The sequence below is a fragment of the Oncorhynchus tshawytscha genome, linkage group LG22 (assembly GCF_018296145.1).
Source record: "Oncorhynchus tshawytscha isolate Ot180627B linkage group LG22, Otsh_v2.0, whole genome shotgun sequence".
NCBI classification, from domain to species: domain Eukaryota; kingdom Metazoa; phylum Chordata; class Actinopteri; order Salmoniformes; family Salmonidae; genus Oncorhynchus; species Oncorhynchus tshawytscha.
Genome location: NC_056450.1, coordinates 17,027,492 through 17,054,728, shown reverse-complemented (window position 1 = coordinate 17,054,728; position 27,237 = coordinate 17,027,492). Strand labels below are relative to the sequence as shown.

General features: G+C 41.6%; 1 protein-coding gene across 1 annotated transcript in view; it reads left to right on the top strand.

The window, feature by feature from the left end:
• LOC112221956 (metabotropic glutamate receptor 4-like) overlaps window positions 1-27,237 on the top strand; it is a 323,222-nt gene that overhangs the window by 182,336 nt on the left and 113,649 nt on the right. The window contains exon 3 of the mRNA XM_024384429.2: window positions 9,516-9,732. Coding sequence (XP_024240197.1) covers window positions 9,516-9,732 — 217 coding nt within the window. The remainder of the gene's footprint in view (window positions 1-9,515; window positions 9,733-27,237) is intronic.

The following is a 27,237-nucleotide window of genomic DNA, read 5'->3' as shown; positions in this document are numbered from 1 at the left end:
GTCACGTTCATAACAAGTCTGTGGGAAAGGTCCGTTTTCAGTGTCGAGATCAGGTTTAGGTTAGGGCTAGGTTGAAGATAACAAAGGTTAAGACAAGAGGATTCTAATATCCCATAACTCTTTGCAGCAATGAGGAAGAATTCTAAACAATGGCACCAGCAATGCTACTTAGTAACAATCATTTTGTTTATTTTAAAACGCTTCCTCATGGAATTATTAGCTTGTCCTAACCTGGCTATCTTCAACCTAGGATCAGGGAACACATGGCTTTCTTCAACCTAGGGTCAGGGAACACCTGGCTATCTTCAACCTAGGGTCAGGGAACACCTGGCTCTTGAGGGCAAAAAACGTTGCTGGTTTAGTACTAGAGAAAGTGGATGGGGATGCTGTATCCCCCAAATGAAAACCAAAATATAGGTTTCAGGTATCTGTCCTTGATCTTGATAGAAATTCCAAGCCACATTGGTACACCAGGCAGTGCCTTTGCTTTTAGATGGACAAGGCATTCTCTGGGCAATATGTATATGTTATACAATATTCTATCCGAACAAAGGTTTCTCTAGTTTGTCTATACTCATTTTCTCTCATGGGTCAGAGAGGAGCTTGGCTGGGGGAGTTGAATTCCTTGAGTCAAAACGTGGAAGTATACAGTATGTGTTCTATTACTGAGAACATCACGCTTCAATACTTTTACTGTACTCCAGAGAGGGAGAGAGAAAGAGAAATCTAACAAACAAAAAACATGATAAGCTCAGCCTGTCCTGCTTCTTGACAGGATGCTGAAATTCAGTAATTGTTACAGGAGTAAAAATCCCTCAGGTGAAAAATGAAACATTACACAGAGTCCTTAAATATCCACAGCCACTTTATCTGGCATATCTATTTATAAGGGTTGTCATGGCAGAACCACCATACATTGCATGAAAAAAATCAACAAAAACATACATGTATTTTCATATTTAGCTAATAAAAGCATTTAGCTTATTGTCATTGTCCACCTCCAACTCTTATTAGGGAGTCCATTTGCTATTACCAGATTTAAGAAGCATCCCAAAACTTTAATTCTATGTTTCATAGTCTCGGTAATACTTGATTTGGATAATCCCATACACCTTTAGTCAAAGTTTTCAGCCATTTTCTCCACAATTGAAGAGCTAAGAACTGTTATTTTATGGAGGAACAATGGAAGCGAGTCTTGCAGGTAGAGTACAGTGAAGCGGGATGTCAGCAGGGATCCTGTTTGATTTGTTATCTGTGTTTTAGACAAGCTCCCCTGGGATGAAAACCTGAGTGAGCCTCGTGGGTGGGACACCAAACACTCCATGTGTGAAAGGAACAGTCCATTGTCGTTTTTGATATACTGCTGTATGTTATATATTTCTTTCCTTTCTTTCAAAGGAACATAAAACCACAGGTAAAAAAAAACACATGAGGACAAGAACAAGAATCCCAAACCTAGTGAAATACAAGTGCAGTACAATGCAATCACATCCTTTGTAACTTTAGAGAAGCTCTGTTGGATGTAGGTGAAATACTTTGATGAGTTAAATGCAAGGGAAATAGTGAATTTAATTTTCAAGTGCTCTAAAATAAGACATTGTTAGCAGCTTCCAAATACAGTTTAGCAGCCCCTTTAATGATGTTCAGGTAGGAGGCAGAGCAGAACATAGACCCTCCCCATTACTTCAAAGCCAGAACAAAAATATGAGGCCAGCACACATATTTTTTCCTTACAAAAGGAGACAGGAAACAGTTTCACTTAACCTCAAAGTAGACAAAAGTGGAGCAAAGTTTGGCGTGAGGACAGATTCCATGAATCTGTGTCCAGCAGGATAGTTTCACCACCCTGTCCTTCTGTGCCCCCTCAGTCAGAGCCAGCTGTTTAAGTCTGATGACCTCTGTCGGTTCCTGTGGAGCCCTCTGGACATGAGCCAGAGACCACAGACACGACTGAAGCCTCAGTGTCCCCATGAGCTTTCCAATTATGAGACACACAGAGTGGCCAGAGAGACACACAGTAGCCTGTTCAGGCAGCGAGGAAGACTTGGCCTGTTGTCAGGATAGACCAAGGAGTTGAGGTGACAGGACTATGGACCATTCCCAACTGACTCATCTCGTGTTGTATAATCAGTCATTACACATCAAGCACAATGCACTGTGCATTGTAAGACATCCACCTACATGGATGAGCTAATGGTATTCTCCTCGCATAAGTAGAGTTGTGACACATCTTTGCTCTAACATTCTAAGGAGTAAGATTATGTCCCTTATTTAAACATGTTTTATGTAAAGAGACATTACCATACTTAAATAGTGCCTTACTTTGCACGTGGCACTTGAAATGCGAGGTGCTGCATGTTGTTAATTTGCATAATTTAACAGATACATCAGCGCGGGTGGAGGAGGAGGTGGTGGAGGAGGGGGAGAGAGGAGGACTGACGTGGGTGTAAGGGGCTGCAGGCACTGGGCACAGCTGGTTTGTACTCCAATAGTGGCTGCGGGGGTGAACATACTAGTGTCAGGATCAATGGGAGCTGCAACTGAACAGATCAAAGCCAACCACAGTGTGAGGCAGGGAGAGGAGAGGGAGAGGGGAGGAGGATAGCTCTGCAGCAGACTGCTTTCAGACCGCAGTAGAATGACGCATGCTGGTGGAATACTGTACTGTAGTTGCAGGTACAGTATGAGTAAGGTTTCGTCCAGGTTAACTTCTCCTGTGCTGCAGAGTTTTAGCCCCCGAGGAGCCTCTGATCTACAGACTTGCAAAATGCATTAGTTCATTCCGGAACATATTACGCAGAGCTGAACTCACCAACATGCGTCATAGCTCACACATATCACTCTCCCAAGGTAACCACCCCTCACCCTGTTTCAAATAAATTATTCAGTATAGGCTATATGCAGGAAAATGAACTCTGAACAATGGCTATTACAGCTCAGTGTGAACAGACTCATAGTGGTACTGTAGCTTCAGTATACAAAGATGGGACTTCTGTTTACATTTTAGAATATGACCAGATTTATACATCTATCAGTAGATTTTACTGCTACTGTGTAAACTTGCATTCCTAATAACCACAAAATTAATATACAAACCATTCTGCCTTAAAACATCCTTAGGAGTCTATTGTCACACACATGCATCAATCTAAGTAACATAAAACAATCCCCATCAGTTTAAGGTAGAAATATCTGCATCCGCCTATGTCGGCCTTCTGCATCTGCGGTGGAAGGTGGCCAAGCTACAGCGGTGTTTGTCAGACTAAGAGACATTCCCAAAAATAGGTATTTTCACTAAAACTGCTGAACGGTTTGGCCTACAATCTAATATGGCCACTATGGATAGATGAGACTCACACGATGGTGTCCTCTGTTTTGCTCTGACCTCCACAAGCCCCACAGGTCTCGTCTGAAGTCGGCACCGCCAATGTGCCTACTTCTGTCTGAACCAGTGCATAAAATGAACTCCTGCCACCGGCCAGATGCAGGTAGATTTTGGTATTGGAGGGTAAGAATGCCTACTTCACCAGCCACAGTGGCGGATGGTCAATTTGCAGGTCTCTACAGTGCGAGCATTACGTTCACATTTGTGAATAAAAATACAGTCAGAAGTTAAGTATGAGGATATGAATTGCGATTTCTAGCAGAAAAATGCTGAAGTAGCTATTTTGTTTCATAGCTGCTAATCACACAAATAAATCTGAATCCTACATCCCACCTCGTACAGCAACAGCTTTGCTCACAGTGAGTGAAGCGCTGGTAGATTGATTTTTGGAGGCGCTGGCACAGCCATAAAAGTGGGTCTAATATACTTAAGTCAGCAAAGTGATACTTTCCTTGTGTTTCTTGTCTATTTACAATGTTTTGTTCAGAAGCTCCGTTGTTTTTCAATGTTAGTTTAAATCTGCAGCTTCAACTGATAGCGAAGAGACTCTGTAGACGCTGTCTACTACTTGTCACATCCCAAATCTCACACACACACAGATACCACCTGACATGACTCCAGTGGCCCCATTACTAGGGTAACCTGCCGCCCTTAAAAGGGGTAGCTGAATTTTTTTCTCATCTGATATTTTGGTTAAAAGACTCAGGTAGCAAATATTTGTATTAAATTGAGCAATACACCACATTACTTCTTACTAATACATTCTTGTTTTAGAAACATTATAGACCATCAGTTTTTTGCTGTAATTATGGTGAGAAATTATTTTGGCTGGTGAAAAATCTGAGTGGCTGGTAGATCTTTTCATCTACCTGCTACAGTGGCTGATGGAACAAAAAGTACATTTTAGGCTCTGGTCTGGCTACAAATTCTATAGAAAGATGAGATTCTCACACACCAGTGTTAGGGGACTCATCTGAAGGTAACCCGGTACCTTTTCAAAAATGTATGGAGGTAGTTTTTGTGCCAATAAAAAGGGGTTAAATACACTACATGGCCAAAAGTATGTGGACACCTCTTCAAATGAGTGGATTAGTCTATTTCAGCAACACCTGTTTCTGACAGGTGTATAAAATTGAGCACACAGCCATGCAATATCCATAGACAAACATTGGCAGTATAATGGCCTTACTGAAGAGCGCAGTGATTTTTAATGTGGCGGTGTCATAAGATGTTACCTTTCCAACTTGACTGGCCTGCACAGAGCCCTGACCTCAACCACATCGAACACCTTTATGATGAATTGGAACACCGACTGCGAGTCAAGCCTAATCGCCCAACATCAGTGCCTAATGCTCTAATGGCTGAATGGAAGCAAGTCCACGCAGTGATGTTCCAACATTTAGTGGATTGCCTTCCCAGAAGAGTGGAGGCTGTTATAGCAGCAAAGGGGGGACCAACTCCATATTAATGCCCATGATTTTGGAATGAGATGTTAGAAGAGCAGGTGTCCACATCTCCTAGATAAAGGAAAAACACTTCAAAACAGTATTCCTTATTTTTTTACTGTATCTTTTGCCATTTATGAATGTGTTATTCAATGCATTTATATAGTCTATATAGTAAAGGCTAAATTCAATGTGTTCAAATAATTGTTTTATTTTGGCGGGATTCCTACAGGAGTCTGACAATTCTAAATCAAATAGCTAAATTATCCACGGTATGACCTTAAAACAATTCCATAGTCACCCCCTCAAAGGCTTAGACTTTTAGAGGTTAAAACATTCTGAAAACTTACTTAAGTCAACATCTGTCTCTCCAGATCCATCGGTCTCTTCCTGGTGATTCTTCAAGGTGACAGCATATGCCAATAACCCTGGAGGCTGTAGCTGTAGCCTAGTGACAGAAAACATTTGGAGAGAGATCAGGCCAATTTCACTAAACTGTCAGTCATATCTAAGATGTCTGTATCAGGGTCATACAGCAGTCATGATCTTCCTTCAAATAACCAGGATCACATCCAAACATATTTTGATTTGTTTAACACTTATTTGGTTCCCAAATACTATTGCAAAAAGTAATTGTATAGATCCCCCCCATCTTCACTATTGAGTACTAAATTGTATTAACTGACTTGCCTAGATAAATAAAGGTTAAATTAAAAATGTAAAAAAATAATATTGCTTTTTATCTTATGGAGTCAGATAAACATTATAATAGGCTAATTGCTTTGTCTTATTATGAGTAGCATGTGATGTATATACTATATAATATACTGTATATACACATATCAAATATTACTGCCACTAGAGTTTTTCACTGTCTAGTAGTGTAATTTATAACCTACAGGGACCTGGGGCCAATCAAAGTGCATCAGCATAAGAAGAGGTGTCTTTGTATTTTATGTTGTAACATGAAACTCATTATTGAGTGTCATAAAATCTGCTCAGTTAAATCCCAAAGTGTGCAGAGAAGAAGCTCCGGAAAGATCACTGACCATCATAAATCTGAAATTACTTGAGCAAGCAGGAATAGAGATTACTTATCAAGTGGGAAAAGTGTTCAGCACTTGAGGCAGTCTTTAAGACTTCCGCACTGGCACTACAACAGTACATTCAGCAGAGTGAATCCAGATCTATTATGACAGTAGATTTTTGGCACAGGCACAAACACAAATAATATGGAAACCTTTTGACTTATTATTTAATACATACATTGAAAAAAGGGAATTATAGGACTGGTTGACGAGATCAATAGTGGACCCAGGGTCTTGTCAGTGGGGTGAGAAGCATCAAGAGGTACGCAGGATTCGATTGCAAAATGGTGGTATTTATTTACAGGTGCAGAAAGTGAAGATGGATCCAAAATATGTACAAGATGTTGAGGAACACTGACATATACTTTCAAAACAACAAACAATAATCAAAATGGTAAATATACAGAAGCTTCGACTGGTTTCTAAGGCAATGCACCTTCAAACTAGACGGAGCAACTATAACTTAGACAGATCATCAATAATCCCTCAGTTGAGAGCCCAGAGGAAACATGTCACTCCTTCCTAAACTCTCCCGAAATGAGAAACCTGAAAAGCTTAGAAGGCCACCTAAACAGGTATTTCATCAATGTAACATTTAGAATTCCCATCACAATTAATACTTATCAAATGTCATCATATCAATGGCCAACACATTTCCCAATATCAGGACATATTATAACATAGAGTTAACATAGAATAAATGCATTAGGAAAACTGACCACGTGCGCACATGCTGGGTAACCATGTGGCTTCACCAGCTCTCACTCTCCAAATCAGTCCTCAAACAATCCACTGTGGTGAGTAGGCTACAGTTTGGTGAGACAATGTAACTTTAAACTCTAACAAACAATGTTAACATTTCTACTCGCTTGTGATATTTTGTATAACTGTGAGACTTAGTGATAGGATATGCTTGAAAATGCTTGCATGAAAACTAAACAACTACAGTATGTTTTGGACACAGTGCCCTTAGCTCCCGTTTGACAAGCACTTCTGTCCCGGCAACGGCATGGGAAGTCTACCTAGTAGCCAATATCAGGGTGAAGCAATAGTACACCCATCATTAGTACTTTTGATTTAAAATAATACACTTGTCAGTTTTATTACTGAAAATGTACAATTATCTCTGTAAGACGAAAAGTGACGTACGACTCAGAGTCATCCTCTGGCTTCAAAACTCCAAACTGTCTGACCTATAGCAGACCGCTTTCAACGCACCCACTCCTTTCCACATGCCCACTAATTTGCTTTTGACACACCCACTCATTTCCACAAGCCCACTAATTTCCTTGACACACCCACTCCTTTCCACACGCCCACTAATTTCCTTGACACACCCACTCCTTTCCACACACCCACTACTTTCCACACGCTCACTACTTTCCTCCACAAGCCCACTAATTTCCTTGACACACATACTCCTTTCCACACTCCCACTAATTTGGTTGGCATACCCACTCCTTTCCACTCGCCCACTATTTCTTTTTGATACACCCACTCCTTTCCACACACCCACTATTTCCTTTTTGACACACCCTCTCTTTTCCACATGCCCACTATTTTCTTTTCTACACACCCACACCTTTCCACAAGCCCTTGACACACCCACACCTTTCCACAAGCCCTTGACATACCCACTCCTTTCCACATGCCCATTACTTTCCTTTCAACACACCCACTTGCCCATACTCCGGTCACCATATTGGGCTGCAGCTACCCCCTTTTCGATTCCCTGGGACATTTCGATAAAAAATGTAATAATAATCAGACAGACAAAATATGAGATTGGGTTGACAGGGCATAAAATGCAAGTGGGAATTTTGGTCCTGTTAAGCTAGAGCAACAAGTGAATACTGCACCTCTGATGCACCTCCCATTTCTGACTCATCTCCTGTCCCAACTGACGGCAGCACTTCTACAGACGTATAAGCTGGAGCATTGGTACATTGTGGGAGGCAACTCATCTAGAGAGACTACGTGCTCCACAGTGCACATCATTTCAAGGAGACATAAAGGGAATATGTTTGTAAAATATGTTATCAAGGATGCACATTTTACTCTGAATTGTATTCTTCACCAAAACTATACCAAAACTATACAGTTTATGTTATTACCATATTCTTGTTCTCTCCACCAAAAAAACTAAAAACAATGTTGCTCTTATGAATGCCGGGAAAACACAAGACTGCCTTGTCAAGTTACTTTAAAATGTGTTATCACAGGCCCTGGAACAAAGGCCCTTGTCTGTTAACACTTTTCACCCCCAAATGAATCACTTCTAGTCTGTGAGAATCTAATTTAAATGAGCTTATTATAGCTTTGGTGCTACTTGATTGGCTTGAGGGCAGCTTGAAGTGGAATAACACTTTGTCTACAACATCTCAACTTTGAGGTTTAATCTCAGCGTTGTCTTGACACTCTTGAGAAATGCTGTGCTTATTTTTGCAGAGGACTACAGTATATGACATCATAGCGTGTGCACATAGATGTGGGAGTGAGCAGAATGAGACATTTTTGTTCCTTTTTGAAATAGTAGTATTCAACTCTCCTTAGGTGTCAATATTTCCATTCAACTCTCCTTCGTGTCAATATTTCAGTGTACAGAAGTAATACCACAGGTGATTACTCCAGTAACCATTATTCTGAGGTTTACCCTGTGGAGTAAAATCCAGGTTCTCACCTCCGTCCTGATGTCTCATTTACTCATCAGTCACCTGAATGAACAGAAAATCATACCTCGTCATTGAAAATGCTATTTGAAACTATTCCCATATAAAATGTATAAACCCAAAACATAATATTTCATTAAATAGACCAAGCATGCATGTGGAACCCAAAATGTATCTCTATGTTGCATAATTTGGCCATGGTGTAGCATGGTGTAGGCTTGAACATAGTCCTCAAATAAAATGCTATCTCTCACCATGACATCTGCATATCCACATAAAGGGTCAAGTGCCATTCAATCTCCATTAGTGTTTGCATTGCACAGAGATAGAATCCTTTAACAGCAAACAACCGATTCCGCTTTCAAGCCAGTAACTTAGGTAAATGAAAGTGCAACACGATGCTTAACACACAAAAGCATAGCATCTGTGTTAACTGGTTGGCTTTTCATTTACCATTTGATAGTATTGATCAGCATCCAAGAGATGAGAGGGTTGGTTAATGAAACAATCCTGATAGTTCATAAATGTTTGATATACTTTGCTCAATTATGTTACCATCAGCCCACCAAAGACCTTTCCCCTTAGGAACAAAATGTACTTGATATGAAATGACCCTTTACAAACTACTTTTACTAGTTTAATAACACTTCTCTCAAATAGGGTGTCAGCTTTTAACACAGCCAATCAAGCCTCTACATTCTACAAGTCAGGAGTCCTCTGGACCAATATGAAAGCACCAAGAGCTGACTGCATACTCACAAAGCCTTTTACAGTGATTACCTCTGTAAATTAGAAATGACCTACAACTTGTCTTCAATAAGAGACACTTGAGATGTACTAACTTCCATCATTCCTTCCAGCATATATTGATACTATAAAGTGGAACTACAGTATGTGCTCACACCATGTCCTCTTGTTCTCTCCTCAGATCCCCCAGGTGAGTTATGCCTCCACGGCTCCGGAGCTGAGCGATAACACGCGCTATGACTTCTTCTCCCGCGTCGTGCCTCCGGACACCTACCAGGCACAGGCAATGGTGGACATAGTCAAAGCCATGGGCTGGAATTATGTCTCCACAGTAGCATCGGAGGGCAACTATGGAGAGAGTGGTGTGGACGCCTTCATACAGAAGTCCCGCGAAGACGGTGAGTCATCTCCATCTCACCTGAGCATTCTTTTCACTGTTCCACATGCATGCTTGATCTTATTTCATTCAATATTATTTTTGATTGGCTCCTGCAATCAGGAACCTATTATGACATCACATGGCATCACAAATTGGTTGGGTATGGAAACTTCCCGATGTTTTGGCTCACAAACCTTCAGGATCCATATGTTTATGGGCATTGGAAAAGCTACATTTAGTTAAATTCATTATCATGTTGCATTTGAGTTATATTTACCCTATTGCAATGAGGCCAATCACTTAACATAGGTGCCATGCTTTTGTGTGTTAAGCCTACAGTAGTGTTGCACTTTCATTTACTGGCTTGAAAGCGGAATCGGTTGTTTGCTGTTAAAGGATTCTATCTCTGTGCAATGCAAACACTAATGGAGATTGAATGGCACTTAACCCTTTATGTGGATATGCAGATGTCAGTCCTCAAATAAAATGCTATGTTCAAGCAGCTGAACCAAACAAAGCAGGGGAACTCATTGGAAATTACCCTGTAGCTTTTGAGTGCTTTTATCTGCAGGATTATTTCACACATCCTGTATCTGCTTAAGAGTTTTTCAGGTATGGCATTATACCATTTTAGCTGTATCTCCTTATGAAGCGTTAGAGGCAGAGTGGTCGGGTACTTTTCAGGAGAGTTCATCTTGTTGTGACCATTCAGAATTCAAATGAAAGGAAAAGACAGTCATAAAAGAGCTGTTCCATTTGAGCATTCCATCCACAGATCAAACAACACCTTTTAGATATAATAGTAATGGCCATTTGAGCATTCCATCCACAGATCAAACAACACCTTTTAGATATAATAGTAATGGCCATTTGAGCATTCCATCCACAGATCAAACAACACCTTTTAGATATAATAGTAATGGCCATTTGAGCATTCCATCCACAGATCAAACAACACCTTTTAGATATAATAGTAATGGCCATTTGAGCATTCCATCCACAGATCAAACAACACCTTTTATATATAATAGTAATGGCCATTTGGCCCAAAGAACAGAATCCAGTCATGAATTAGGAGGACAATTAGATAATATTGTTGGCTGTACTATGACGATCATCATCCATCATACACATCATACTGTACATATAAAATAATTACATTTTTCCATTTGCATTAACCCAGCTGACCTCAAACAAATCCAGAATGGTTTATCTGACAGTTGACAGAATAACATATAGCATCAAATAGCCTAACATGAATAAATTAAACATGTGGTAGTAAAGCTTGAGAAATGTTGAACCTGCTAGAGATCAAAATGTCTTCTCTCTCTTTTTATGGAATTGAAAGTTGTATGAATCTTTTTCAAAGTGAGGTTATGAAGGTTGAGAAGTGTTCTCACATTGCAGCAGTACAGCCATGCCTGGGACATTGGAAGGAATGATTAATAGTTTCTTTTTGTTTGCTGGCAAAGAGTTCTAGGCCATTCATCTCTGTCTCCCTGGCCTCAAATCTGCCCCTTATTGATGGGCGTTTGGCAGCATAATCTGAAAATAAGTGGATACTGATTTGTAATGTAAAGCGCATGAATAATTAAAATATTGGAAGTGAAACAGGTCAGTGCTTCTGAATGAATTATCCATGTTGATGAATTCATATCTTAATAGAAAACAGAAATGAATTCATTTACATTTGCCATAGAGGATCATTGTTTCTTTACGCCCCCGACCCCCATGTGCACAAATTACCTGTGTGTATGTGTATTCATGTGTGTACATGCATTCATGTGTGTATTTTTGTCATTATTGTCACTACGATTCATGTGTTGATGATGCTCATCCTGCTGACCCTACACCCTCTGTCAGTTTACAGGTGTCATTGTCCTGAAATGGGTACCTTGGCCACATTTAGTTTCAGCTTTCTGGAAAAACTCAAAACAATTTGTCCAATGCGATTGGAAAAGTATTGAGGAAGGGAAATGAATCAGTATTGAAAGATAGCTAGAAAGTGAACAAACAAGAGAGAACCGAGAAGTAGAAGTGAGCATGACTGCCCGGGGCACCAGTGGGCGTGAGCGTATAACAGCGTTGGGAATACAGTCAGCTCTGAGCAGGGAGCAAGCCGCACACGCTCAGCCTGACCTCTGACCCCCGCTGGGGTTGAATGTAATCACTACCGACATGCCTACCGCTCTCTGTGCCACTGTGGCTCGCTCGTCTGCCGGCTCCAAGCTGCTGTCCATCATACTGTATGTCCTAGAGAGAGACCAGTGGCGGAGGAAGCGGAGGAGTGCCCCTGCAGAGCCCTCCAGCTTCCCCTGCTCAGCTCTGTGGAGGAGAACTTCATATGAGGAGAGTTCAGCCGGCTCAGCAATTTATAGGTTGTAGCCTCTAGGTTGCACCACGGGGAGCCTCCAGAAAGGGAGTTTCATGTGTAGGCTGCCAGATTAGCCAGGGTGGAGCTAATTTATTGTACAGTAGGTTGAGCTCAGTTCAACTAAAGCAGCAAACTCCAAACCCACTTCTTTTCGCAGATAGACAGACAATATGGTAGGGTTATGTACTGCATCTTTCCAAGCACCTCTGCCAGGAGGTAAAAACACACCATGCAGCAGCCAAGCCAACTTGCTAAACCCCCCTTATTGCTTGGCTTCTTATTCGCCGTGGCAACAGAAAGCAATCTATGAATACCCACCAAACCATGACATGTCCAATTAGCATTCCTCTCACCTAGTGCTGTACTGCTGACTTTTTCCCTTGTGAGCGCTCAACTCAAAAAGCTCCCTGCACTCCAAGTCTCCATGCGCCAGACCATTACACCCTGCAGTTTAATGATACTGAGAGCATGGCCATTTTCACTGATCCTTGTAGGATGTTATATTGAACAGTGGTGTAAAGTACTTAAGTACAAATTATTTTAAGTACTACTTAAGTAGTTTTTTTGGGAACCTGTACTTTACTATATATATATAAAATTATTTTTTGTTGTTGAATTTTTACCCCTTTTTCTCCCCAATTTCATGGTATCCAATTGTTAGTAGCTACTATCTTGTCTCATCACTACAACTCCCGTACGGGCTCGGGAGAGACGAAGGTTGAAAGTCATGCGTCCTCCGATACACAACCCAACCAAGCCGCACTGCTTCTTAACACAGCGCACATCCAACCCGAAAGCCAGCCGCACCAATGTGTCGGAGGAAACAATGTGCACCTGGCAACCTTGGTTAGCGCGCACTGTGCCCGGCCCGCCACAGGTGTCCCTGGTGTGCGATGAGACAAGGATATCCCTACCGGCTAACCCGGACGATGCTAGGCCAATTGTGCGTCGCCCCACGGACCTCCCGGTCGCGGCCGGTTACGACAGAGCCTGGGCGCAAACCCAGAGTCAATGGTGGCATAGCTGGCGCTGCAGTACAGCGCCCTTAACCACTGCGCCACCCGGGAGGCCCCTACTATTTATATTTTTGACTACTTTTACTTTTACTTCACTACATTCCTTAAGAAAATATTATACTTTTTACTCTATACATTTTCCTTGACACTCAAAAGTACTCATTACATTTTGAATGCTTAGCAGGACAGGAAAATAGTAAAATTCACACACTCACATGGTTCACTAAACACTCACTAAATACACATGGTTCGTTTGTAAATTATGCCTGCCCCTGGCTTTCCATAAATTAAGAGAACAAGAAAATGGTGCCTTTTGCTTTGCTTAATATAAGGAATTTGAAATGATTTATACCTTTACTTTTGAGTCTTAAGTATATTTTAAACCAAATAATTTTAGACTTTTACTCAATTAGAATGTTACTGCATCAAACTTTTACTTGAGTAATTTTCTATTCGGGTATCTTTACTCAAATTGACATACCTTACCAACAGATCTAAAGATGATGCAATCTCTATTGCACTCTACACTGCCCTTTCCCAGCTGGACAAAAGGAACACCTATGTGAAAATGCTGTTCATTGACTACAGCTCAGCATTCAACACCATAGTGCTCTCAAAGCTCATCACTAAGCTAAGGACCCTGGGACTAAACACCTCCCTCAGCAACTGGATCCTAGACTTCTTGACAAGCCGTCCCCAGGTGGTAAGGGTAGGTAACAATACATCCGTCATGCTGATCCTCAATACAGGGCCCCTCAGGGTGCGAGCTCAGTCCCCTCCTGTACTCGCTGTTCACTCATGACTGCACAGCCAGGCACAACACCAACACCATAATTAAGTTTGCTGATGACACAACAGTGGTAGGCCTGATCACCGACAACGATGAGACAGCCTATTGGGAGGAGATCAGAGACCTGACCGTGTGGTGCAAGGACAACAACCTCCCCCTCAACGTGAATAAGACTAAGGAGATGATTGTGGACCACAGTAAAAGGAGGACCGAGCACTCCCCCATTCTCATCGACGGGGCTGTAGTGGAGCAGGTTGAGAGCTTCAAGTTCCTTGGCGTCCACATCACCAACAAACTAACATGGTCCAAGCACACCAAGACAGTCGTGAAGAGGGCACGACAAAGCCTATTCCCCCTCAGAAAACTAAAAAGATTTGGCATGGGTCCTCAGATCCTCAAAAGGTTTTACAGCTGCACCATCGAGAGCATCCTGACGGGTTGCATCACTGCCTGGTATGGCAACTGCTCGGCCTCCGACCGCATGGCGCTACAGAGGGTAGTGCGTACTGCCCAGTACATCATCGGGGCCAAGCTTCCAGCCATCCAGGACCTCTACACCAGGCGGTGTCAGAGGAAGGCCCTAAAAATTGTCAAAGACTCCAGCCACCCTAGTCATAGACTGTTCTCTCTGCTACCGCACGGCAAGCGGTACCAGAGTGCCATGTCTAGGTCCAAGAGGCTTCTAATCAGCTTCTACCCCCAAGCCATAAGACTCCTGAACAGCTAATCAGCAGCTAACCCTGTATATAGCCCCGATATTGTTATTTACTGCTGCTCTTTATTATCTGTTTTTCTTATCTCTTACTTTTTTTCTTAAAACTGCATTGTTGCTAAGGGCTTGTAAGTAATCATTTCACTGTAAGGTCTACCTGTTGTATTCCGCGCATGTGACAAATACTATTTTATTTTATTTGAAGTATGACAGTTGGATAATTTTTCCAACACTGATATTGAAGCCAGCATACTCTGGATTTGTCATTGTACTCAGATTACACAAGGGCCGCCGGAAAACGCGTGGCAAGGCGGCATTGGCCACAGCACTTTTATTTAATTGTTTTATTTCACCTTTATTTAACCAGGTAGGCTAGTTGAGAAGTAGTTCTCATTTGCAACTGCGACCTTGCCAAGATAAAGCATAGCAGTTCGACACATACAACAACACAGAGTTACACATGGAATAAACAAACATACAGTCAATAATACAGTAGAAAAAAATAAAACAAAAAGTATGTACAGTGAGTGCAAATGAGGTAAGATAAGGAAGTTAAGGCAATAAATAGGCGACGGTGGCGAAGTAATTAAAATATAGCAATTAAACACTGGAATGGTAGATGTGCAGAAGATGAATGTGCAAGTAGAGATACTGGGGTGCAAAGGAGCAATATAAATAAATAAAAGAGGTAGTTGGATGGGCTGTTTACAGATGGGCTATATATATATACAGGTGCAGTAATATGTGAGCTGCTCTGACAGCTGGTGCTTAAAGCTAGTGAGGGAGATATGAGTCTCCAGCTTCAGTGATTTTTGCAGTTCGTTCCATTCAATGGCAGCAGAGAACTGGAAGGAAAGGCGGCCAAAGGATGAATTGGCTTTGGGGGTGACCAGTGAGATATACCTGCTGGAGCGCGTGCTACGAGTGGGTGCTGCTATGGTGACCAGTGAGCTGAGATAAGGCGGGGCTTTACCTAGCAGAGACTTGTAGATGACCTGGAGCCAGTGGGTTTGGCGAAGAGAGTGAAGCGAGGGCCAGCCAACGAGAGCGTACAGGTCACAGTGGTGGGTAGTATATGGGGCTTTGGTGACAAAACGGATGGCACTGTGATAGACTGTATCCAATTTGTTGAGTAGAGTGTTGGAGGCTATTTTATAAATGACATCGTTGAGGATCGGTAGGATGGTGAGTTTTACGAGGGTATGTTTGGCAGCATGAGTGAAGGATGCTTTGTTGTGAAATAGGAAGCCGATTCTAGATTTAAATGTTGGATTGGAGATGCTTAATGTGAGTCTGGAAGGAGAGTTTACAGTCTAACCAGACACTTAGGTATTTGTAGTTATCCACATATTCTAAGTCAGAGCACTTTTCAATCAGGTTTGGCAGCGCCATACCACTTTTGATTTAGTTTAATAAAATATATAGATGCTAAATGTTAAAAATAGGGGCTAAGTCATGTGTATTTGACTGATTTGGCTCATGATTTGTCAACTCAAGCACAATTTATCTGTCCATCACATTAGAGTGCTGCTACATGCTTGTTCTGTGTCTCGACCAATCAGATTCACAGAAATCACATGTCGCACAGGCTTAGGGCACAATGTGCGTTCTTCACTTTCCACCAGTATTTATTTAGCAAGCGTGATAGCACATCACTGTAGGCTACTAACAACAGCAGCTGCATAGTCTCAACTCAGATGTTGGCCCACCACCTCAACCTCGACAAGACCGAGCTGCTCTTCCTCCTGGGGAAGGCCTGCCCGCTCAAAGACCTCTCTCCATTACGATTGACAATTCCATGTTGTCCCCCTCCTAGAGAGCAAAGAACCTTGCCGTGACACTGGACAACACCTTGTCGTTCTCTGCAAACATCAAAGCAGTGACTCGCTCTTGCAGGTTCATGCTCTGCAACATCTGAGTACTACCCTACCTCACAAAGGAAGCGGCGCAGGCACTTGTCATCTCCCGTCTGGACTACCGCAACTCACTGTTGGCTGGGAATCTCGCTCGTGCCATCACACCCCTTTGATTTATCCAGAACGTGTTCAACCTTTCCATGTTCTCCCATGTCACCCTGCTCCTCCGCACACTCCACTGGTTTCCAGTCAAAGCTTGCATCCATTACAAGTACATGGTACTTGCCTACAGAGCAGCAAGAGGAACTGCCCCTCCCTACCTTCAGGCTATGCTCAAACCCTACACCCAAATCCCAGCACTCCATTCTGCCACCTACTAGCCAGTAGCCTTAATTCTTGCATAGAATCCAACCTAGCTTGAAGCGATGCAATTTTCCTGATTTCTGACCACTTTCTTTCACTGGCATCCATTGATTTAGTCACCCTAATTCTGCCCATCCTACAAGGCTAAAAACGCTGATAACTTTTGAATGAGACATGAGGTTTGGACCATTGGTTTTCTTAGAGGATTATCCAAACAGTATTTTACCCATTGGTCAAAAGATGTGTTTTGATTGGACACTCTGGCCAGGATAAAGGAAGTGGTAACGTGCTGTATTTATAGTCCAGTTGTTTGTGAAAAAATGTGAATGGTTTATGAATTTAGTTTATATTCAAACTTGGGCTGACTCGTCTAACTACACTTTTCCAATCCAAAATGATTAACTAGAATTGATCAATAAACACTACAGCTGACATAGACTGTGAGTTAATGTTTCAATAGGCCTACAGTTGCACAGGGCAAGACTACTACAAAGGGAAAGATTACTACTCTGGCCCCATCATAGCCCATATTAAACCTTTTTACAACAGATTAATCACGTCATACCGTATAAGGTCTGACGATTTACCTGGTTAGATACCAGATCAGGAAAAACTACGGGCCCCAGAATTTATTTTCTCGCCACACCACTTTGGGACCTCTGGTGCCACCTATTGATTACATTGATATATTATGTCACATGGTATGTTGGTTAAATGAAGCATTGACGATACAATAAAACAGAGGCAGCAACAAACCACACAATTTAATCAGTGTGTTGTGTGATGAAGGGCAGCAGGTATTCTGGCGGTTAAGAGCGTTGGGCCAGTAACCAAAAGGTTGCCTGTTCGAATCCACAAGCTGACTTGGTGAAAAATCTGTCCATATGCCCTTGAGCAAGGCACTTAACCCTAATTGCTCCTGTAAGACAATCTGGATAAGAGCATCTGCTAAGTTACTAAAATGTAAATGAAGGAGAGACCGTAATTGAAAAGTGATTAGAATATCCACCACGCTCAATTATTTACTGTCATTATTATCTGATTCAATGCTGATTGGGATGCATGGGATGCACAGGCTGATGTGAAGTATATTGACTACCTTCTGGGCTGCAATTAAGTACTGTATGTGAACAAAACAGGCTACGAAGAAAGGTAATGAAATACTGGGCACCAGCAGTATACAGAAGGTATTTGTGTTACATACTCATGGTCTCCTAAGCCTAGGACTCACATAAACATACTCCATGGACTCACATAGATGCAGTTTGATAGTGACCCAGAAAGCTTCAGCAAGCATGAACGTGCGTAGTAAGTGAAAATCAAAGCCACAGGTGGTTTGGCTGGTTGACAGAAAGCCACCAGAGAGGTTTCCTTTCATCTTAGAGTGGCCAGCCTGGAGCAGAGATGGAGGGATGTGGTCTCTCATTATTAATCAGCCAAACAGAGACAGAGTCAATACTGCCGGGCTTTACTTTGTCCCGTCATGGCCTAACCCACCTGACAGGGTAGACAGAGAGGAGGCGCTACCCCACATCACAATGTGGACAATGCATAATAAGTGCACTGTGCAATTCAAACTGCTTAGGATCTGTTAAATTTAACCTTTGCCGAGTCACCAACAACCAGATGTTCCGGATTTCTTGGGAAATGGAAAGAGAGCCTGTGACACAACTTCCTCTTTAGGATGTTAACAAGGTGACACTCCATCTTAACTCCTCCTCCACTTTTACTGGATTGGTTGAGCAATGCAGAAGAGAACCTCTCATTAAATGTTTTCTTCTTGACAAGACCAGTATGTAGGGGATCTTGTTTCAAGCGTTTCTTTTACACCTTCTACGTTAATGTAAAGGCTTCTAGGAGTAGTCGGTGGAGGAGTCAGGCACAGAGAGCAGGGTTAGTTCAAACGTGGATCTTTATTCCAGGAACAGAGTAACGGTCACGCCAAACACAAAGGTGCATAAATACCAAGTCCAACAAACAGGATGAAACTGTCCGGAAAAAAGGAATCCACAATAATCCACACACCATGAACAGAAAAACAAGCCTGCACAAAAGCAGGTGGGCCTACCGGGTTTAAATAGCCCAAAACAAAACCCAAACAAGAAACAGGTGAAACTAATCAGACAAAACTAACTGAAACAGAAAAGGGGATTGGTGGCAGCTAGTAGGCCGGCGATGCCGGGCGCCGACCAAACAGGAAGAGGCACCATCTTCGGTGGGATTCGTGACAGTTAAGTTACATTTAACCTAATGATTACACTCCCGTTTAACCCTCAAAATTTTTTAATTTTTTTTAATGTACTGCATGTTACCATTATTCACTTTTCACATGAGATTCTTAACGTTTTATATATTTCTACCAGGGCTTGGAACCTAAATTATTTTCCAATTGTTTCGTTCTGAACAGAAGCATTATTATTTTTTGTTTTCCGTCACACTGTTCCGACCAGCAACCGGTTCCAACAAAACCAACCGGTTCCAACAAAACCAACCGGTTCTCAACCGGTTCCAACAAAACCAAAGTAGCAGTTTATATAATTCATTTCTATTCCTTTTTAAACCTCTGAAGTCACATTTTTTTTTTACATTTAGCTCGCCATTAAATTACTTCACATATCAGTGTGCATAGATCAGCTTGCTGAAGAGGGAACGTGATTTAATCTGTATAGGAAAGTCATTAAGAGCAAATTGTATTTTGCCGTAAAAGCATGGTTTAATTATAATGAAAGAAAAGAAAAACACTGTGCTGCCAGTCACAGTGTAGGGCGCCAGATGCAACATACATTTTGCGGGTGAGAGAGGATGGAGGAAGCTTTGAAACGACTGGGCATCTTGTTATGACATGCATTGTCTGAATTAGGCCCACAGAATTCTACCTACGTAAGAGCGACTTCTATGGAGGAACTTTTTATGTCTTTGAACATCCCGATTTGGTTTAACATTGGACCAGAGCAAACGTTAGCTAGCTAGCTAAAAAATGTGTTTAACCATCTTCAGTGGGCAAATGCTCACCTTCAATGGCCACTGGCAAGCTGGAGAAGTGTGCTCTTCATGGATGAATCCCAGTTTCAACTGTACGCAGACAGTGTGTATGGCTTCGTGTGGGCGAGTGATTTGCTGATGTCAACTTTGTGAACAGAAGTACCCCATGGTGGCAGTGGGGTTATGGTATTGGCAGGCATAAGCTATTGACAACAAACACAATTGCATTTTATCGATGGCAATTGGAATGTACAGAGATACCGTGACGAGATCCTGAGGCCCATTGTCATGCCATTCATCCGCTGCCATCACCTCATGTTTCAGAATGATAATGCATGGCCCCAGTATTTCCATGGCCTGCATCCTCAACAGACATGTCACGACCACTTGAGCATGTTTGGGATGCTCTGGATGGATGCGTGTTCCAGTTCCCGCCAATATCCAGCAACTTCACACAGCCATTGAAGAGGAGTGGGACATCATTCTACCGGCCACAATCAACAGCCTGATCAACTCTATGCAAAGGAGATGTGTCTCGAGGCAAATGGTGGTCACACCAGATACTGACTGGTTTTATGATCCACGCCCCTACTTTTTAAAAAAGTATCTGGGACCAACATATGCATATCTGTATTCCCAGTCATGTGCAATGCATAATTTATTATTTAAAAAATAATATATATATTTAACCAGGTAGGCCAGCTGAGAACAAGTTCTCATTTACAACTGCGACCTGGCAAAGCAGTGCGACACAAACACAGAGTTACGCATGGGATTAACAGGTGCAATGATCGGTAAATTGCTCTGACAGCTGATGCTTAAAGTTAGTGAGGGAGATATGAGTCTCAAGCTTCAGTGATTTTTGCAATTCGTTCCAGTCATTGGCAGCAGAGAATTGGAAGGAAAGGCGGCCAAAGGGAGGAGTTGGCTTTGGGGATGACCAGTGAAATATACCTGCTGGAATGCGTGCAATGGGTGGGTGCTGCTATGGTGACCAGTGAGCTGTGATAAGGCGGGGCTTTACCTAGAAAATACTTTTATAGGTGACTTGGAGCCAGTGGGTTAGGCGACGAATATGAAGCGAGGGCCAACGAGAGCATACAGGTCGCAGTGGTGGGAAGTATATGGGGTTTTGGTGACAAAACAAATGGCACTGTGATAGACTGCATCCAATTTGTTGAGTAGAGTGTTGGAGGCTATTTTGTAAATGACATTGCCGAAGTCAAGGATTGGTAGGATAGTCAGTTTTACGAGGGTATGTTTGGGAGCATGAGTGAAGGATGCTTTGTTGCAGAATAGGAAGCCAATTCTAGATCACATTTTGGATTGGAGATGCTTATTGTGAGTCTGGAAGGAGAGTTTACAGTCTAACCAGAGACCTAGGTATTTGTAGTTGTCCACATATTCTAAGTTAGAACCGTCCAGTGTAGTGATGCTAGACGGGCGGGCGGGTGCGGGCAGCGGTCGGTTGAAGAGCATGCATTTAGTTTTACTTGCATTTAAGAGCAGTTGGAGGCCACGGAAGGAGTGTTGTATGGCATTGAAGCTCGTCTGGAGGTTTGTTAACACAGTGTCCAAAGAAGGGCCAGAAGTATACAGAATGGTGTCATCTGCGTAGAAGTGGATCAGAGAATCACCAGCAGCAAGAGCGAAATCATTGGGCCTAATGTGCCTAATGAATTTATTTCAATTGACTGATTTATATGATCTGTAACTCAGTCAAATGTTTGAAATGGTTGCATGTTGCATTTGTATTTTTGTTCACTGTAATTAATAAATCCAATGTGAAATGTAATAATTATAATATTCTTAACTAGCATTGAAACAGCTCTCGCTAATTTCTGAATCATGCTTGTAATGCCGTCAGTAGGCTACAGTAACCTATGCTTCAGATGGGGATGGGCAGGTAGCCTACACACACACATTGGCAAAGATTTCCAGCAGGCAGGCAGACACTGGAATAATATTCTGAGTGACAAAGTGAGGGCTTTGCATAGGATTTTTGGGGGACTGGAAAAAAATGCCCGGGACGTAAAATAATGTTTTTAACCAGTTCCCATGCTTTTAAAATAATGTTTTTAACCAGTTCCCATGCTTTTAAAAATAATGTTTTTAACCAGTTCCCATGCTTTTAAAATAATGGATCACTTTCGTTTCCGGTTTGGGGTCTGCCCCTCAAATAATTTTGTTATTTTCGGTTCTGTTCCCTGAACTGGTTCCAATCATTGATTTCTACACAATCATTTTAATTGTAGCCACTCACTCAGTTTGTAAAAAAAATAAATACATCTGTTTATTAACCATCTCAGATTTCTCCAACGTCCACACTGATTAATCCAATCCAATGTGTCTTGTAGCAATATGTTTACTGTATGTAATTGAATTTGGAGTGCTAATTAGTTGACCGAGGGGTGTTGGAAATCAGCTTCTTGGTGATCTGAGGCCTCTGAAATCCTTGTCGTCTGGTGATTGGTGATTAGACAGCTCCTTTACTCAGCGTTAGTTAGAGATAAGCTGATTGCTGCTGTTGACCCTGAGACTTACTCTGCTTCTCTTTTTTATGACTGTGCTGCAATGTATGATGCAGCAAGTTAACATTTTTCTTTTCAACTGAAAGAGGCACTGCATGTCACTAACATTTAACATACAGTGGTTGTGGGTGGAATTTACATTTAAAAAGTTCAGTGTACAGTGATAGTTCCATTAGAGTGACTTGTTTTTACCAACAATATAGTTAAGTTCTGTTTTACTGTGACTGGACAAGCCAATGTCATGGTCTAGAGAGCCACATTATGGACTATATACAGCTCAACTGAAAACCAGAGAGCAAGTTGTTTTCCCATTGCTGTTTCCCATTACACACTGCAGGATATCGGTCAGGGTTCATAGTACGTATGGATTTCCACAGCACCACAGCAATCCAATATCTCGCCACCTGAAGCACAGCTTCATTTCAAAGTGGTCATGCTGTATAGAATGGATCTATACACTTGTGGCTGTTTCATCAACAAAAGGACAGTTGGTCTTTTTTTTTAAGCACACACAAACTCACACTTAGACACAGCAAACATCCACAAATGAAATGTGAAAAACAGGAAGGATGCAGCTCAAAGGTTAACTCACAGGAAAGCATTAATATGAAGTAGCGATAACGGAGAGTTTATATAATTCATGATATCGTGTCCACATATGTTAACATCTGTTGGATCTGGAGCTACGAGCTATCTGCTAGTCTTTCGCCATAGCCTCAGGACATCATCTCATCTCCGATGGCAAAAAATACACCTAGTCTGCTCAATACTCCTGAATAGGCTACATTTATGTGGTGAAACGTATTAGTTATGGAAATGATTGACTCATTCTCTCTATGGACATATGTAATTATTTTTATGCAGCACTATGTTTCACATGTTTTCTACATACATAATGGAATAGTGTGTGGGGACATTAGTTTGTAAACAAAGTCCCTGTTTTAAACATCGCTATGGCAGGTGAGAATGAATCCCAGCCACTGCCCTCAGGCTCTGTAAGATAATTAATAGCATATTGTTTGCACGGCCTTATGTGAGACAAAGGCCTCTTATACGTCGAGACACCTTAAATAATAGCCATCATTCTTACTTGGTCTCTGCAGTCTTCTTGCAGATTGCCATTTCAGGAACCTTTGCTTGGCATGCTATGTCACTTCATTGTATAAATTAGTCTGTGCTGCAGTTGGGGTCTGCAGGGTGGATTTGCAAGCACATAGCACCATGTCTCAACCGCTCTCCCTCTCTCCCTCACCCCCCCCTCTCTTTCTTTAATGGGATTTTTAAGGAGTCTGAGATGTTGATAGCACTCTGTCTCTGAAAGAAATGTGAATAATATCATTATTTTACACTGATCATGTTGCCTTATCACCACATTATATCCAACTCACCAGACACAGAAACAGTATATGCATAAGAATAAGGACTAAATTGGTACGAGGGTGACTGGTAGTTCATTCTAAGTCAGTACCATCCTGGACTTATAATTACTTCACTATGACAGCTGAGAGAATTATCTGAGTCTGGGGACTCCCCAGCTTTAAACAGTCAGACAAGGGGTTCCAGGTTACACATTATGGGAGTAATGATGCTCAATTACAGTGCCTTGCGAAAGTATTCGGCCCCCTTGAACTTTGCGGACCTTTTGCCACATTTCAGGCTTCAAACATAAAGATATAAAACTGCATTTTTTTGTGAAGAATCAACAACAAGTGGGACACAATCATGAAGTGGAACGACATTTATTGGATATTTCAAAAAATGTTAACAAATCAAAAACTGAAAAATTGGGCGTGCAAAATTATTCAGCCCCTTTACTTTCAGTGCAGCAAACTCTCTCAGAAGTTCAGTGAGGATCTCTGAATGATCCAATGTTGACCTAAATGACTAATGATGGTAAATACAATCCACCTGTGTGTAATCAAGTCTCCGTATAAATGCACCTGCACTGTGATAGTCTCAGAGGGTCGTTAAAAGCGCAGAGAGCATCATGAAGAACAAGGAACACACCAGGCAGGTCCGAGATACTGTTGTGAAGAAGTTTAAAGCCGGATTTGGATACAAAAAGATTTCCCAAGCTTTAAAAATCCCAAGGAGCACTGTGCAAGCGATAATATTGAAATGGAAGGAGTATCAGACCACTGCAAATCTACCAAGACCTGGCCGTCCCTCTAAACTTTCAGCTCATACAAGGAGAAGACTGATCAGAGATGCAGCCAAGAGGCCCATGATCACTCTGGATGAACTGCAGAGATCTACAGCTGAGGTGGGAGACTCTGTCCATAGGACAACAATCAGTCATATTGCACAAATCTGGCCTTTATGGAAGAGTGGCAAGAAGAAAGCCATTTCTTAAAGATATCCATAAAAAGTGTCGTTTAAAGTTTGCCACAAGCCACCTGGGAGACACACCAAACATGTGGAAGAAGGTGCTCTGGTCAGATGAAACCAAAATTGAACTTTTGGCAACAATGCAAAATGTTATGTTTGGTGTAAAAGCAACACAGCTCATCACCCTGAACACAACATCCCCACTGTCAAACATGGTGGTGGCAGCATCATGGTTTGGGCCTGCTTTTCTTCAGCAGGGACAGGTGGTTAAAATTGATGGGAAGATGGATGGAGCCAAATACAGGACCATTCTGGAAGAAAACCTGATGGAGTCTGCAAAAGACCTGAGACTGGGATGGAGATTTGTCTTCCAACAAGACAATGATCCAAAACATAAAGCAAAATCTACAATGGACTGGTTCAAAAATAAACATATCCAGGTGTTAGAATGGCCAAGTCAAAGTCCAGACCTGAATCCAATCGAGAATCTGTGGAAAGAACTGAAAACTGCTGTTCACAAATGCTCTCCATCCAACCTCACTGAGCTGTTTTGCAAGGAGGAATGGGAAAGAATTTCAGTCTCTCGATGTGCAAAACTGATAGAGACATACCCCAAGCGACAGCTGTAATCGCAGCAAAAGGTGGCGCTACAAACTATTAACTTAAGGGGGCTGAATAATTTTGCACGCCCAATTTTTCAGTTTTTGATTTGTTAAAAAGTTTGAAATATCCAATAAATGTCGTTCCACTTTATGATTGTGTCCCACTTGTTGTTGATTCTTCACAAAAAATACAGTTTTATATCTTTGTTTGAAGCCTGAAATGTGGCAAAAGGTCGCAAAGTTCAAGGGGGCCGAATACATTCGCAAGGCACTGTATGTTATAATCATGCAATTTCCATTTTATGACCAAGAGTTCGGCTCTGTGTTTCATGTTAAAACAGTTGTTAAAAATGCATAATGTACAGATGTATGTTTTATTTTGAGGAACAGATTTCATGTTTCAAGGGGTTATCTAATGGCAATTCCACAGTAACGGAATTTTGCAGAGACTTTAAAATTTATGCCAAACTGAAAACAATAACTACTTTCGAAGAATTTACACAGTAAAAAAAATAATAATACTGGAAAAACTGTGCAGATGCAACTTTTGTTAACAGAATTACGGTAAAATCCATCATCAAATGTATCTGTACAGTTCTTCCAGTAAATGTTTTTTTTTTAAAGTTAAGTGGAAATTGTTAAAAGTACTCATTGTGCATAGAGCCCTATGGTTTCTTAAACTGTGAAATCAGTGGGGTTTTTTTGGTATACATTTTAAAGTGAAAAATCAGAGTCTGAGCTTATTTCTGTTATCATGGAATTGTCCCTAACAGTTTCCCCACCCCTTACCACCAGTTCCATTGTCATTACAGATAACTTTGTAGGGTAGCATTACAAATTGGTAGTTTATTTCATCATCAGCACATTGGGATGAAGGAATTCCAGGATTTATTCACGACTCCTCTGCTAGATGTAAATGTAGGTGTGCATGAGTGAGTGCATCTGTGTGTGTGATGGCTTTTGGCCACGATTCAGCTCTAATCATATCTCTTTCCTTGCAACCCTTTAGCATTACACCTGCCTCACCAAAGCACAGAGGCTTCCCCATACAAAAACAAGGAAGTGAGATAAATGTGGCAAGATAAAATATATAAGCTTCAAGGCATGAATCATTACCTTAAAAATACATACTTATTAAGGACAGGAACCACAGGCTAAAATGACATTTTTACATGTACTTTTGATGTACTTTTGACTTTTTGTCAGGATCTGACCCTTTTTATACATTTTCACCTAAAATGAAATTTAACTGCCTGTAGCTCAGGACCTGAAGCAAGGATATGCATATTCTTGATTCCGAAAATAATGAAAGAAAAAGTTAAACTATCAAAGACACTTACTGATACACAAAGTAGGTCTCACAAGCAAGAGCCTGTAACTAAAACAAGATCTCAATTTGCCAATATAGAAAGGCTTTTGAGCAGAAAGTCTGACAGTATTATGTCGTTTTGGTTATATACAGAGATGAGAGATGGGGAGAGGGAGATGAGAGTGAAGGATTTAAATGTTAATGCAGTGACCACCACCTCTTCCTCTCCAGCGACAGCAGGGGTTCAAACTGTAGTACATTTGAATATAAAAATGGATTTGATCAAACAAAACTATCACGTTTCAAGGAAGAACCAGATGCAGACAATGTCGAAGTAACACACGATTATTACTAGAACAGGGGGCAGACAAAACGTAGGTCAAGGGCAGGTCAGTAATCCAGATCAGAGTCCAAAGGTACAAAACGGCAGGCAGTCTCGGGGTCAAGGCAGGCAGAGGTCAATAATCCAGGGTGGTGTGACAAGGTACAGAAACGACAGGCAGGGTCAGGGCAGGCAGAATGGTCAAAACCAGGAAAACTAGAAAACAGGAACTAGAAACAGACAGGAGCAGGGAAATGCTGGTAGGCTTGACGAACAAAACGTACTGGCAACAGACAAACAGAGGACACAGGTATAAATACACTGGGGATAATGAGGAAG